General features: G+C 36.1%; 1 protein-coding gene across 2 annotated transcripts in view; it reads left to right on the top strand.

The window, feature by feature from the left end:
- DCX (doublecortin) overlaps positions 1-15540 on the top strand; it is a gene marked incomplete at both ends in the record, with an annotated part of 66563 nt that extends 51023 nt beyond the window's left edge. The window contains 4 exons of one of the 2 annotated variants that reach the window (XM_080910946.1): positions 197-299; positions 1665-1787; positions 7716-7810; positions 15484-15540. In XM_080910946.1, the coding sequence (XP_080767072.1) occupies positions 197-299; positions 1665-1787; positions 7716-7810; positions 15484-15540 (378 nt within the window). Of the gene's footprint in view, positions 1-196; positions 300-1664; positions 1803-7715; positions 7811-15483 lie in introns of both variants that reach the window. The other variant, XM_080910945.1, reaches the window with a different exon arrangement.
- Between the last annotated feature and the right edge of the window lie 276 nt (positions 15541-15816).

The raw sequence follows: 15816 nt of genomic DNA, 5'->3' as shown, positions 1-15816 counted from the left end.
GGAAAGACAATGATACTTTTATGTTCACTCACCAGGGAATCACAGTTAAGACTGAATGTGATTGGTATTTGAGGGGGGTGGATGCCTGAGAGTTAGTGGTGATGGCTTAGATGTGAAGTTGTGTCTCTGTCAACATACGAAGTTATTATTATAAGGACATAAATTACTCAATCTGGCATGTCTTCTTTCTCCATAGGTCACCTGTCTCCATGATTTCTTTGGTGATGATGATGTGTTCATTGCTTGTGGTCCTGAAAAATTCCGCTATGCTCAAGATGATTTCTCCTTGGATGAAAATGGTAAGTATGATGACCACTGGGATTTGTTTCGCTTTTCTTGTCCTTTCCATCCCTTAGGATTTTCATGAGTGTATGTGGTCTGGAGAATACTAAAAAAATGGCACCCCATGAGCTGATATTGTTAGTATTTCTCCTTTGTATCTGTGTACATGACACACTGATATGTCAACGGGATCTCCCAGAAGCCTTCATACTACATGATACTTACCATTTACCCCAATTATGATCATAATTCTTGAACCATATACTCTATCATACGAGCTATATTGCAGCATCAAGACAGAAGTTCTGTAGTAACAACTTCACATGTGTTGTACATACACCTTTTTTTTCTAGTCATTCTCATCTGGCTTTTTGGTATATGGTAATGGTCTCACATTTTAGTAAGTTTTTCCTCCATCCTACTCTTAGTATCAAGCTCCATTCCCACCTTTGTACTTGCTACCTCATTCTCTGTACGTCGTGACTCAGGATTCTAGAGGATTGTTTACTATTGTGAACATCTATTAGTTTGAACTTCATGTACAAGTGATAAGTGAATTAAGCCACACAGAGAACTAGGAAGGAATACTAATGGAAAGACATATTAAATACACATTTCCCACTCAGGAGTAAAATGTGAAAAAATCAGAAAATTTAACCGCAAGCCAAAAGCAATTCAAGATTGAGTCCTTTTAAAAAGTGGTCATTTCTACAGGGTTTTGTTTGTTTGTTTGTTTTTATAGGCCAATAATCATAAAATATCGAACCAAATTCAAGCAATATTCAATTTCCCATTCCCTATGAAACTACAGCTCTTGGTGCTGATCACTAAAAAAAAGTCCATTAATAGAAATAAAAAGTAGAACAACATCAAAAAATGAGCAGTCCACTCAATTCAGCTTGCTAAAAAGTTCAGTTGACCCAATTACCTTCCATCTGTTTTTTTAGTGTACTTTTAAGTATGAATCAACTGGGAGGTCTCAGAAGAGAAGTTTGTCCTCTACCATGTTGTTTGGTTCTGCTTTTCATATCAGAGCAAAATTAAGAAACTGTGACCAAAGCACTGGAGAAATGGCTCAGCAATTGAGAAAACTTGTTGTTCTTGCAAAACTTAGGCTTGGTTTCTAGGATCCACATGGTGATTCACAATCATCCATAAATCCAGTTCCAGGAGATCCATTATTGCCTCTGACCTCTTCATGCACCAGGCATATATACAATGCATATGCATATGTACATATACACATACAGACAAACATGCATACAAAAAATGAGGAATACCTTGTCCTGAGCCACTTAGTGGATATTCTAGTTTTGAGATGCTGGTAGTATGCTTAGAGTTTGATTTTCCGTTCTAAGCTTCTTATGTTCTTTTACCACCAGAGTGCAGAGTCATGAAAGGGAATCCATCTGCCACAGCTGGCCCAAAGGCTTCTCCAACACCTCAAAAGACATCTGCTAAAAGCCCAGGCCCAATGCGCCGCAGCAAGTCTCCAGCTGACTCAGGTAACGACCAAGACGGTGAGTGTTCTTCTCCTATTGTTCATGTTAACTTTATTTGTGAAGGCTGATGCCCTCTGCATGGCACAATTGATTTCCTTCAGGGTCAACAGTATCCTTATGATCTCTTATTCTGTCATTTCAGAGACATAAAAAAAACTCTTGTATGGAGAAAATTATATGCATTCCTCAGGTCCTTTCCACCTTGCTTTGTAACAGAGTTCTCTCACTAAGATTTTGGGCTTGCTGATTAAGCTAGAATGCCCAGCGTGTGTCAGGAATTATCCTGTGTACGTCACTCCTGTGCTAATACTACGGGCACATGCACCACCACACTGGATTTTTAATATGTGATAATCTCAATAGCATTTGGGACAAGGGACACAAAACAGCAAGATTTTATGAACGAATTATAATCAGTGGAGTGTCCATTGTTAAACATAAACAGCTTCCCCTGGTTGTCCTGACTTTCCTGACATACTAATTCTGTTTAATAGAACTAAAATGATAATAATGCAAACTTTGTGTATTATATGATTTTTTTGAAAGTTGTATAACTAATTGTACAAAGTAATGGGTTTATATGACAATTATCAATACATATTGTTTAATTTAAATATTTAGTGGTCACATTTAAAAATTAAAAGAAAACAAACTTAATATAGATTTTATTTATTAATCCACTCAAAGATAATCATTTCAGCATGTGATCAATATAAGAAATCATTGACATGCTTAACTTTTTTGAAATTGTTCTATATTTTATACCTAATGTGTACATCTGAAATCTGATTAGCCACATTTCATTGTGACTAGTGACTTCTTACTGTGTTAATCAATATAAGATTGTCTTTCTTCTTTAGCTGAGAGACATTAGATTCAAGGTGACAATTCTTCACATAACTTAAATACTATGGATTTTGCAAAAAATCATTTTCATCATCTCTACTTGCCATCACAATAGCACTATGAATTAAGTTACAGAAGGATAATTATCTAGGTTGTTTTATTTTTTAACATTGAGAACCTGAGGTACAGTTTCTTAATTCTTCCCGACGTCACACAACCACTTAGTATCCAGAATCAGAGCCAGGCATCTTTACTTCTCAGCAGGCATTCTTTGTACAGTTCTACTTCATGAGGCAGGGTCCCGGACTCCCAGTGTGTTTAATGTAGATTCTTTTGCATGGTCTTTGCTTCTCAGTGTCCTTCTCCTGGCCCCACCTCCAGCCCAGGGGTATGGGAAGGCCAAGAGATATTGGGGTATTTTCTGGTAATTATCTAGTGCTGAAATGAACCCAGTGCTGCAGGTAAGTTGGTGTTGGTGTCTTTGCTGTGAATGACTTGCTCTGAACATATTCTATGAATTCCCCTAATGTCACTCCAAGGGGAACTGATATCTGTGGCAGACCTACAGGAAGATGAGAACCCCCATTTTCTCCTTTTTGAGGAAACTAATTTGTATGAAAATTTTGCAAGATTGATTATAGATAGTTTTTAGTTGTAGGCACTTGCCTACTATAAGGGAAGCTCTAGGTTCTACCCACAAATATTGCAAGGTAAGACTCTTCTCCATTTTACTTAAATAATTCACAACTGTGTCATTTGGAAGACACAGTGGGAACTAGATTTAAAACTAACATGTCATCTTGTAAATCTACAGTATCTCACAATCTATGATTAAATTTGGCTTGAGAAACAGCCCAATGAATGCATCCATGAAGAACTGTTTTTTGGGTACTCAGATCTTGCTTTCTTGATGGATGAGCCTAGGAAGGGGAACAAAAGCAATTATTTATACTTAGCAGGAACAATTAACCAATGCAATCCAGACACAGCACTCAAGACCACTTTGAAATGGATGTGTGACAACCATAGGTCTGTCTTTGGCTTTGTTCTGAAGTAAGTATTAGCCATCTTGGCTCCTCTTAGATATCGTTCTTTAATAGTCTCTATGTAAGTACAGCAGAAACAGGAACTATTTAGACCAGAATAAAAGAAAGTCTAGAACATCTCACAATGAGAAATCATGGAACTGGCTAGATTATAGGCTGAGATCTTCCTCTGTAAGGCATTAAGGAGATACAAAGAGTAAGGCTGAGAGTAAATCATGCAAAGGTCACAGTGGGTGAGACATAGGAAATTGTGAAATTGAGTGTGTGATCAAATTCTGAAGCCACCATCTATAAAGGAGAGGAAGAGTCATATACTTTAGACAACTTTTTTCAAATCTCTGTCTCTGTATCTTTGTTGAGTAAGGAGAGAATCATGTGAGGTCACATATGATAAAATGTTTCAGGTATAACCATACAACAACAAATGGTGGGTAGAATTATTCAGTTTTGGGAGTAGGCTGGATTATGTTTGAAAATTTTATTTTAAGTGTGTTTCAAGGTATTGCAATGGATGAGCAGGTCAGGATGAGGAGGATGAGCATTAAAGTCAATTTAGTACCCAGTCATTGTGGGTTAGAAACAAGGCACAATTCAAGAGACCCTTTCTTTTCTGTGCCATTCTGGTCAAATGAATTTGAATCAAGAATGTACCATACAACTTGTATTACTCACTACCTAGCAACTCTTTAATCAGTACACTTGGGACTGCTTAGAGACATCATTGTCTTCAGGGATGTTTGTATCCTCCAGAGAAGGGAGCACACCACCTGGAAACTCAGATTCAATGCTACATGACTGGTGACACCTTTGGCTCTTTTTTTGACTACACACACTTGAAAGTGGGCCCTTCTATTGTTCTCTGGGAAAGAGCATCCTGCTCTCTTTGTTTTATTGTGATGTGTTTAAATCCCTGTAAATACAAGTATGTCAACCTATTGATCTGTTTTACATGTCCTGTTCCATGTAGATAGGTAGCACTGACAGGGGAAATGGGGATAAAGATGAATGCAGGAGCAAGGACACAGCCACCCCCAAATCCTGGGAGACAGGACCAGGTGGGATTGAGTTTGGCAACTGTGCTACATGCACAGCTGAATAGTACTCACTAACGGAATCAGCAGAACACAGATAGCGAGTTCTCAGAGAGATTTGTGGCATGAGGGTAGTTATTCTATGCTCTCTCATCTCTCTCCTGTGTTCTATTGCTCTGCCACATTGTGTATGTGCCCAATTAGTTTGCTTAATTGCAAGGAAGCTCTTGCTAACCACTTTCTAATTTGAACAGGATTATATAGGCTAGAAGCCTTCTTGACAGTAAGCCCTACATCTGGTAACTGCCACTACTTTCTTCTTGGCTCTTTTTTTTTTTTTTTTTTTTTAATCTTTTGCCATCACTTGCCCTTTTCTCCCTCATCTCTGTGAGAAAACTGTCAGAAGGAGAAATTCCAGGAGCACTTGCTTCAAAGAGGAAAGGCCTATGTCCTCAAAGCTAAAAACAAAGAAAAGAAGTATACATAGTCAGAAATCCATAAACCCAAATCTTGGCTATGCTTCCTCTCCCTCTGGTGCCTTGTCAAAATAATCCTAGTTTTCAAAATATGGATAAGGGAGCAAAAGAGGATGAAATTAGTTTGACACACCTTATCAAAAGGGGGAAAATGACCTCTACTAAAAGAAAAAAATGAGAGCTTTAGACTGTGTGTAAAGCTGAGAGCAGTGAGACAGTTTTGTGATTCTGAGGAGGAACAGGAAAAACAAGTCAGCGAGGGAAGAGTACTTCCCAGGGTCTTTCCCAATTCCTAGAGGGCTCAAAATGGTAGTAAGAGGAAAGGAAGACTATCAGTCAATGGTGTCACTTCCATTCACTCTGAAGATGAAAGGCAACATGGTATTCACTCGATAACATTGGTTCTCAACCTCCTAATGCTATGACCCCTTTGATACAGTTCCCCATGTTGTGGTGACCCTACTATACAATTATTGTCATTGTTTCAAGCCAGTAATTTTGCTACTATTCCAATATCCTAGGTTTACTCTGAATGCATTAGTAGGTCACACAAGGGATCCACCAAATTTTGGGTTATATCATTAGCCTTCTTCTGTATCTGTTTGAAATTCCTCCTGCCACCCTATTCTTGAGCCACTGTGAGCTACTTGTACTTTGGAAACACACTGTATATTCTTTTACACCTTCTTGTCTCATGTATTTCTAGTGCCTAGGATACCCTTTCTCTCCTCTTTGCTTAGCAAGTATCCATTTCATTTCTTCACCAGCTTTATTGATATGAACTAATTTAAACCACAATAGATGATAGGTAGCTCCAGAGTTTGTCACAGAATAAATTTGACTCCAAAAACAAAGCTCCCAACAATTAGCAAAAGCACCCCTCTTCTGTCCATCCCTTTCCTCATCCAGGCTGGGTAGCCCAGAATCTACCTTCAGTCTCTGGACACTTGCCTAGTACAGATTCTGTTTTCAAAATATTCAGCTGTCATTTCTTATTTACTTCCATGTCCCCTTATTTCATATTCTGTCCTTTGGGCTCTTAGAAATACATTGTGAAGGAAGACCTTAATCCATATATTTTACCTATGTTATGTATTTATTTTTCAAACACCAATATCTAATCTCTGCCTGGTTCATAGGTAGTGCTCATTAGTTATTACCTAATGGTATGAATAAATGACATGGAAGAACAATTTTCAAGGAATTGAGTGCCCAAGTGGTCATTTGTCAGTTCATTTGAACATGAATATTAAAAACTATCACAGCCATGCAAATTCTGTGCTACTTTCTTTTTAGTTGATGGACATGTTTTCGAAACTAGGTAGACATTATCATACATAGAAGAAAGGAGGTATATCCTCAGGGAATATTCATGATACAGAAGTTTAAACCATCTCTGCCAACCTAACCACAATATTCTTAGACTTAACACTTTCGTTTTACTTAAGTGTTCTTTCTCTTTCCTTCTGCCCCACTCCATCTCCCACTTCTGAGACACTCACCTCTGTTTTAAGAGCACACAGCAGAATATCTTTCTAGCAATATAGGTCCTATGATTAAAAATGTTTCACCATAAGAAAGCAGAACATCTCATGGAAAACCATTTAATTATCCCATTTTCATGTGACACCCTTTCTTTTTTTTCATATTAAACATACTAATTATCAAGGGGCTAGAAAACAGCTTGAAATTGCAATAGAGTTACCAATGTTCAAAAGGCAAATCATCTCATTTCCACCATATTCTTGACTGGAGACAGACTGCGGTTGGACCTTGATGTTTCTCACAATTATCTGGAGTTCATTTCTGTTTCTTTATGCCCTTTGCTCTGCTCTCAGCCTTTTATTCTAATCTCTTTATTTTTCTTGCCTTCATGTCAGATCTTCCAATATCTTTCTTCTTTCTTCTGTTCCTTTTTCTTCCTTTTGACCTCTTCTTTAAGTTTTACTTTCTGCTCCTCCAATTTATTTAATTCTTCTTTCTGACACGTCTCCTTTCAGTTTTTTTCCTTCTGGTGTTTTTCACCCAGGACATGGTAGTCCAGAAAGAGGAAGTGAATAAGGAAGAGCAGAGATTGATAGTAGATCTCTTCTACATCACTCTTATTCAACTGAATCCAAATGGGGATATGCCCTGAGCTAAAATACCCACATTTCTTCTTTTTAATGTCAGGTACAAAAATTATCTCCTAAAATTAGAGTAAAATAATACTTTCTCTAACTGCTTTCCAGACACGAGATGATCAAACCTGGTAATTATTATCAAAACGTTTTGAAAAGAAATAGAACCCTTACTGAGAAGCACTTTGCAAGGCAGTGATTATGGATGTGTCTGCGCTGCGCAGGACCATATTAACCAAGAACGGAAGTTCTTAGGATATTTGAAGAACTTGCTTCTTTTCACTTTGGTTGGATTCTGTCAAATGATGTGTTGACTTTGTACCTTGTTTGAAATTTCTTAGTGTTTTAGGAAGAGAGAACCTGCTCTTCTATATGTTGGTTTTTATTCTTTTTTTTTCTTGCCTTGGGGCAGCAAATGGAACATCGAGCAGTCAACTCTCAACACCTAAGTCGAAGCAGTCTCCTATCTCTACCCCCACGAGCCCTGGCAGTCTGCGGAAGCACAAGGTATTATGTCTCTTATACCTTACTAAAACCCCTTGGACTCAGTTTCTTAAACGGTGTGCTAGAGGGGTGCTAACCCATTGTACTTCAATAGTACACTAAAGCCAAGGTTCCCCTTTATTGACTCTATTAAGTCGAAGTCCCAAGAATTCCAGCATGGAACAAGCCAGTATTATTGATTTCTCTAACCTTTGCTTTTAACATTTTTTAGTTACATTTTAGCATTTTCCCCAAAGTAGTATGATGGTCTCAAGTATTTATTCTGAAACCATGATAGAAAGCAAACCAAAAACACTTGCCTCAGCATTTCCAGCATATAGCAAAAGGGGTGTTGGGGGCAACTTATGTCACTAGGCACCAGCCAAAGGATGTAATATAAATATAGCAGTAAAAGTTGCACAGAGTTAGGACTGGAGAGATAGCCTGGTAGTTGTGAGCATATAGTACTCTTCTAGAGGATGTAGGCACACTTTCTAGCGCCCCTACCATGTAGCACACAAACACCTGTTATTTCTATTTCTGGGGAATCTGATACCTTCTTCTGGCGTGCACAGGTACTACATACATATGATGTACATACTTATGCTCAGACACAAGAAAACATTACACATGTTTAAAGTTGCAATAAATTACTGTCTTTACATTTGCTGGATATCATTGAATAAATGGACCCACATTTCACTGTGAACATTACTAAGGATTTTCTTGCCCAGCATACACAGAAAGGAAACAAACACTTGGAAACCATTTTGACACCTTAGCTAGCCCAAAGAAGTATATCATTAAATCACAGAAGTGTAGGGGTTGGAGATAAAACTCCATGAGTTTTTATTTGCCTAGTACACACACACACACACACACACACACACACACACACACACCATCTAAATTTAATAAACACTTCAAAAATTTCCTAAGATCAATTACCAAGTATTTTCCTTCTCAGAAATTGCTCCTGTGTAGGAAATTTGGAATGTTCACAGCATTAAATTTCTTATAATTTGGATAAGTCTGTTTTTTTTTTTCTGATTATTACTTGAAAACAAATTCCACTCGGATTTTTAGTCTACTGTCCCCAAAGTCATGGTTTAGAATGCTAATTGCAAAGTCTAACCATCCATGTAACTCCATCATAGTAAGCAGAAAGGAAGATTTTATAGATGGAAATATTTTATTAGGTTACTTTAATAATACTATGAAGTTTTATATAGACAGGGAAATTGAATCAATCCAGATAACAAAATACCTTATTAGAGCAACAAAATTGGCAACAGAACTAGTATGCTATGCTGGTCACCACCAGTGCTAGGCTAGAGTCAGTTTACACTCACCTTTGAGTTGATTTTTTTTTAAAATATGGAAGTGGGAAGTGTCTTGAGATCTCAATCTTAGACAAAGAACTACAGGCAACTAAGGAATGCCGAGAGCAGAAGAGTCTTCCCCAGGGAAGAGCACAGCAATCAGCTATCAAATACCAAATGGTCAGTCCTGAATACATGCATAAAAGTAACATTACCTTACACAGACTGAGCAGGTCATATTTATGTATTTAGTAATACACACACGCACACACACACACACACACACACATACACACACCACACACGCACACACTCATCAGGTTTTTTTTGTAACTATGTGTGTAATATATTAACCTTAACTTGGTTATAGCAGAACTATTTGGATGAAGGAAACCAGCAAATAAATCCAGATTATCATTTTACCTATAGAAACCCAATTGTTTATTTTTAATTTTTTATTGGATAGTTCATGTGTTTACATTTCAAAAGTTATATCAAAGCCAGTGGTTAAATATTTAAGAGTAGGACTGTAGGACTGGAGAGATGACTCAAAAGGCATTTGTCAGTAACACAAAAAACTTCACTTCAATCTCCAGAACCCACATAGTGGAAAGTGAATAAAATGAAACCTGAAAGTTGACCTCTGACCTTCATACATGTGCTGTGGTGTAGAAAAGTGTACACACACACACACACACACACACACACAACTATTACTTTAAAAATATTTCATTACATATCACTCTCTCACATGTCTTGTCTTTTCTTTCTTCACAGCATGCTTTTAGTTTCCTGTTTAATTTGGCCTTTCCCTTCCTGTTACTGATAATGCCTGTTTCTTTTCTTTAATGACTCCGTTAATTTCTGGTATTGATCCTGAGCAAACCCTTTGGATTCTCCTTCTTGAGCTATCGGATTTCAGGATTTCAGAATATCTTCTGTGTTACCCAGACGTTGTGAGATGAACAAGAACCACTTTCAAGCCAGGTTTTGATTATTTGCTAAGTAGAAAGGTTTGTTAATACAGACATTCAAAGATGATGTCTCTGACGATGTGGTTTCTATGGAGATATTTTTAGACTGCATCACTTCTTAGTGTACCCTATGACTTTTTGCAAGTACCTTCCTTTCTGGGAAGTGTTCTCTTTCCATCGACCTTTCCCAAAATGCCAGAGGCAGCTTGGACATTTTCTCTGCACACCTGTATCATTCAGCTTTCCTGACATGTACATCCAGTTCATTTAGGTTGAGGACTAATTCTTGGTAAATCATTCTGGTAAGTTTTGGCATTGTCAGATTTGTTTCTCCTGGTTGAAGTTCTAGACATGTGTGACTTATTTGTATCCCATTCAATTCTGTAAACAATTTTAGTCACTGAAGAACTAGATAAAGCTCATGGGTGGCAGCACCGAGTCAAACTATTCTCTGTGGAGTTCTCAGGATATTGTATTCTTAAGATTAATTTTTCTTAAGACAGAAACACAAGCTAATAAATTATATTATACTGTTCTAGTCAAACTTTAAAATAAAATGTACATTTAGGTCTTGATATAGCATACTATTTAAAATATTTTTATCAATTAAAACTTACAGAGGAATTATAATAATAATAAAGACTGTATTTTTTATACACATTTATCACTTATTTCAGTTTTGCCCCATTTAACTTACTTTCTGTGTTCCTTTCTCTACTTCTATATGGATATAAATGCATATAACATTTACTTTTTACTATTTGTCTGAGTCATCTGAGATTTAGGTTTCAAGTATAATGCCCTATTACACTGAAATATCCAGTATATGTTTTCTAAGGGCAAAGTGGTTTATAACCATGGCACAACGTAGTAAGATTTAATTAACAGATATATAAAACTGTTACAGTTTGTGTTAAAATTTCATCAGTTGCCTCCACGACATTCCTTTTGTGGTCTAGGATCTAATCTAGGATCAAGTATTGCATTTTTCTTACTGTGTTCCTTTAGTGTTTTTTAATCTGGAAGGATTCCTAAGATTTTATCTTTCAGGACAGTACATTCTAGAAATGAAAATATACATCCCATTTACATGGTCAGAAATGGCTGACTTTTTGGATAAAGCTAAAGCTGGCTGTGATTTTTGACTCAGTCCTTCCAAATCTCAGGTCGGAGCCTTGCATTTGTCCTTTTACCCCGCTTGCTACCTGGGTCATCAAACACCCTGGGCAGTGGCCAGAACAGATCTCATCTGAATTTAAGTCCAAGTGTACCTGAAAGGTTTGAGTCATTGTGGAGACAGGAAGCAGGTGGCCAAGGCAATCACTTTTCTCCTTTGCAATTGGAAACAATCTTGAAGTCCTAGCATCCCCTTGGTAACATTTGATGGCTGTGCTGGGCCTCTAAGCTGTAATCAGAGCTTGGCTTCTCTTAGGCAGCTCATGGAGAATCATCTTTAATGCAGCTGCAATGGGGTTAGCCAAAGTCCGCATACTCAAGGGCTGCAATATGGACACAGAGTACATCTTAAGGTAGTTAATGAGAACAACATTTCATTTTGTATTTCTATACTGCTTTAACCTTTCACAAGACACGTTCTTGCTTATCTTTGCAATATCCCTGTAAAAAAGAAAGGGCAATTAGATGTAGCCGTTTAGAGATGAGGGCAAACGTTACAGAGATTAATGACAGCCTCAGTAAGATTTAACAAATATTTACAAAAGCCAGCTTTTGGAGATAATACCCTGTTTAAGGATGTATAAAAATATAGAAACACAGAAAAGCTCTTTGGTTTAATTATGATGATTTTCAGTTTAGTAACTTTACCCATAATTCTAAACTTGAGAATATTCTGCAAAAAGAAAATATATCTGACATAGTACCTGAACATATATCTCACACATCATTTAAATACACACCATTTTTCTATTTGCAGATTTCTTTTGCCCTCCTAGCAGTGGTCAGAAAGACAGTTTGATGAATAAAAAGGGTCCTGACTCTGAGATCACAGACACAATTAGCTAGAATATAAATGGTTTTGGACTATATAAGGAAGAACATTTGATGGGAACTCTAGGAAGGTGGGAGCTGGCAAAGACTTCCCAGGGATCCTATTTAACTGGGGTCTTAAAGGCTGGCTAAGCTTTGAAAAGACTGGTGAGGCAAACGGGGTGGGGGGAGCTGTAAATCATAGCAAGAGCAGTGTTAGACTACCAAGAAATTGCAGGGTGTGTTTGAAAAGGATAGTGAATCCTAACAAGAAGCTGGGCTTCTCCAACATCCTTCCTGAATTCTCTTGGACTATAAGCTTCTTGGATGAAAGACCAACTTTTTGTTTTCCCTAACGCAGTAGTATTGCCAACACAGCTGTATTTGTTACAAACATTTTGTTCTGTAGGGCCCCAAGAGGCTAAGCAAATGATTATCAGGTGCAAATTATTTGTATTGTTAAGCAATATGGGTGTTTCTGTATTTCTACATATAAATCAACAAAAAGAGAATGCTGAGGTAATTACTTTTCCTGAACATTGTTCTTCCCTTATATCCCTCTAGCTTTAAATAGGAAATGAATTGATAGAGGTAAAGAAGCAGTTCATACCTCACTTTATTCCTATAGACTCCTTCCACAGCCCACATCTTTACACTTTCAAAGTCACAGCAATTACAAGAGTTCTCACAAATCTACCCTTAGTCCTCTCCTCATTTCTTATGAGGTAAAGTCTGCAACAACAATCTAATTTAATTATATCTACCAAACAATTATAATTATGTCAAGGTTAAAAAACATAACACAAGAAAAACGACACCAGTATGAAGTCCAAGAAATAATGAAAACAAAACAAAACAAAACAAAAAAATGTCTATACAACAAGAAAACTTTGACTATTTCAATGTTACATTTTGTCTTACATGTACTTTATGCTCATTGTAACTATTAAGTTTTCAATGCATACTATCAAACCTTTAAAAAAATCAAGTACTGACTAAAAAATATATTCATACAGTTTTATGTAAAAATTATTTTAAAATCTGAAAAAAAGTACTGACAAAAATGTATTGTATAATTTTATGCAAAAAATGCTTAAAATCTGTACATTTATCTTTGTTTTGTAAAATAAAGTTGTTAAAAAATGGAAAAAATATATTAAAAATGTTTATGCTAAAAAAAAAAAAGAAAAAGAAAAACGACACCAACAATACACTGGAAAAATCTGCATTTTACACAAAACAAAGAACAGGAGACTGAGCAAAACATACAAGATGGAAAAGGATGAGATACCTGATATAATTTCTATTTACTAGCAATTACTTTAAATATTAGTAGATTAAGCACTCAAAAACTATGATTGGCAGAATGTGCTTTTTTTTTTTTTAAATCAACACCTACCCTTATGTTGTCTAAGGCAGAAGCAATATGACTGAAAGACTTGAATATATTGAGAGTAAAATCACATGAAAAAGCTATGAAGGAAATAGAAAAATAGAGATGAAAATATACAAAATAGCAGATAAGTCAGATGACAAATATATAGATCTGACATACAAATTAATCTGCAACTAAAGTTATAATGGCTATACAAATATTAGAAAAAAATGAACTTCAACCAAATTTGTTACTAGAAAAAAATTTCTCATGGGAAATGGGTCAATGTGCCCAGAAAATATATTTATACATATGTTTATGCCAATTAAGGACACTATATTAGTGTATATGAAGCAAACTGATGAAATCAGGAAAGATAATTCAACCCAATTAAATGAAAGTTTTAATGCCTTAAATTGAATAATGAGATAGAAGGTCAATAAATTAAATACTTTGGGACCGTCATATGATTTACAAAATCTTTAATTGTATATCCCTTGAGTTCTAAAATCTTATGAACTATGAGCTCAGTAACTGCATTTTGTTTTCTTCAATCTTCTGAAGAGACAAGACATGGGTATTGCAAGTTAGTGAATTGTGTCGGTGTTTCTCAGAAAATAATAAGGATCTGGAAGAATGTAAAAGCCAATTGCAGGCTTTTCGGGCCTCAACATTCACCTCTATAGTGAATGGTTTAATTCCTATCTTAATACAATCCAGATTAATACTGACTTTATTTAAATTATGTCTAAAATCTTTGCTACAGGGTAGCACTGTTTCTTTTCCCCTTTTTTGGCCTCTTATAAACATGCAAATTATGTCTTTATAAACAAAATGTCCATCAACACATTTTTGTAATTACCAGATCATACAGTTGTCTTTTGAAATAAACCAGACACAGAAAGAGAACTATCCCATGATCTCACTCATGTGTCGAATTTTTTAAAGAAAAAAGTTCACATATTTAGAGATGGAGAACAGAACAGAGGCTATTAGAGGGACTAGAGGGTTGGAGGGAATGCAGTGTGTATATCACGGATACAACATAACAGGCAAGCTTGATAAACATAGTAGACGACAAGCTTTGTGAACCAATCTACAAATCTAATCTACAAAGTGACTGAATTTAATAAAACGACTAGGAATGAAGTAGATTTAGTTGTTCTCCTACAGGAAAGGAACTGTGTGAATCTAAGGATGCTATTTATTTCTTTATAGTAACTATTTTTATTATCCATATGTATCCGATAACTGCATGTTGTAAACTTAAAATATATACAATAAAGTATAAATATTTTTTCAATCAATGTAAAAGAAAATAATTACAAAAGCTAGTCTTTCCAGCTCTGGAATGTATTTGCAAGTTTACTGTACTGATTCTTATTTTATTAATGTGGGTCTGAATTATTATCATAGCTCTTTGAGAGACTGCTCTTTTAGTATTTGTTGTAGGACAAGTATGCCAGTTGTGAACACTATTCAGAAGGATTTGTTTGAGTCCCTTAATTGTTTTCAGTAAAAGGTTGCTGTTGATATGTTCTGTGAATACTGGGTCATTATTTCAATAGTCTATTAGTCAGCGGACAAATCTAGCATGCCCTTTACTCATTGCTTGCAAAGGGCAAATCATCTGGGACTGAACGATTAGGAGCATCTGAGGTTTGTATTAAGCATATACTTAGTCATCTGTATAGAGCCAGTCACTTGCATTTCCAGAAATATATGAAAGAGAGTTTCCAATCTCCCATGAACAGCTAATGTTATATCTTTTCTTTATTGGAAGATATTTTATCTTCCCAAACTTTTCCACACACACAACCAAATAAGAACCTGCCAATCTGGTAGATGTTACATTTTAGGGAAGCGAGTTTATTGATATAATGCAGGGGTACCTCTGGACATACTTTTAAAGCTCCTTGTGAATGTATTAATTATTTTAAAAATAAAATTAGAAAAACACTATTTCAAACAACTAAAGCCATTTTAAAGCTCAAGGTACCAAGTAAAGGGAAATTAACTTTGTCCCTTTTTTTCTTACAGGACTTGTACCTGCCACTGTCATTGGATGACTCTGATTCGCTTGGCGATTCCATGTGAAAGACGATAGGCTAAATCAAAGCCTGTTGTTATAGCAGAATACTTTGGCTCAAGTGACCAACAAGGCTATTGGTGCTTAAAAATTTTTGTTGTTGTTGTTGCTTTTCAAAACACTCTGTAGTATGTAGGGTTTATTTTCTTGTGACTTCTCTTCTGGGCCACTAATTCACATTTACCAATAAGAGATAGATTGATGACCATCCTTTTGAGTGACTTTTCCAGAACTACAAAATGTGCTAGTCCATGACCTTTCTACTGAATTCTTAGGGGCCTTTG

This window comes from Micromys minutus (assembly GCF_963924665.1).
Source record: "Micromys minutus genome assembly, chromosome: X".
Lineage (NCBI taxonomy): Eukaryota > Metazoa > Chordata > Mammalia > Rodentia > Muridae > Micromys > Micromys minutus.
This window is presented reverse-complemented; position numbering and strand designations above follow the sequence as displayed.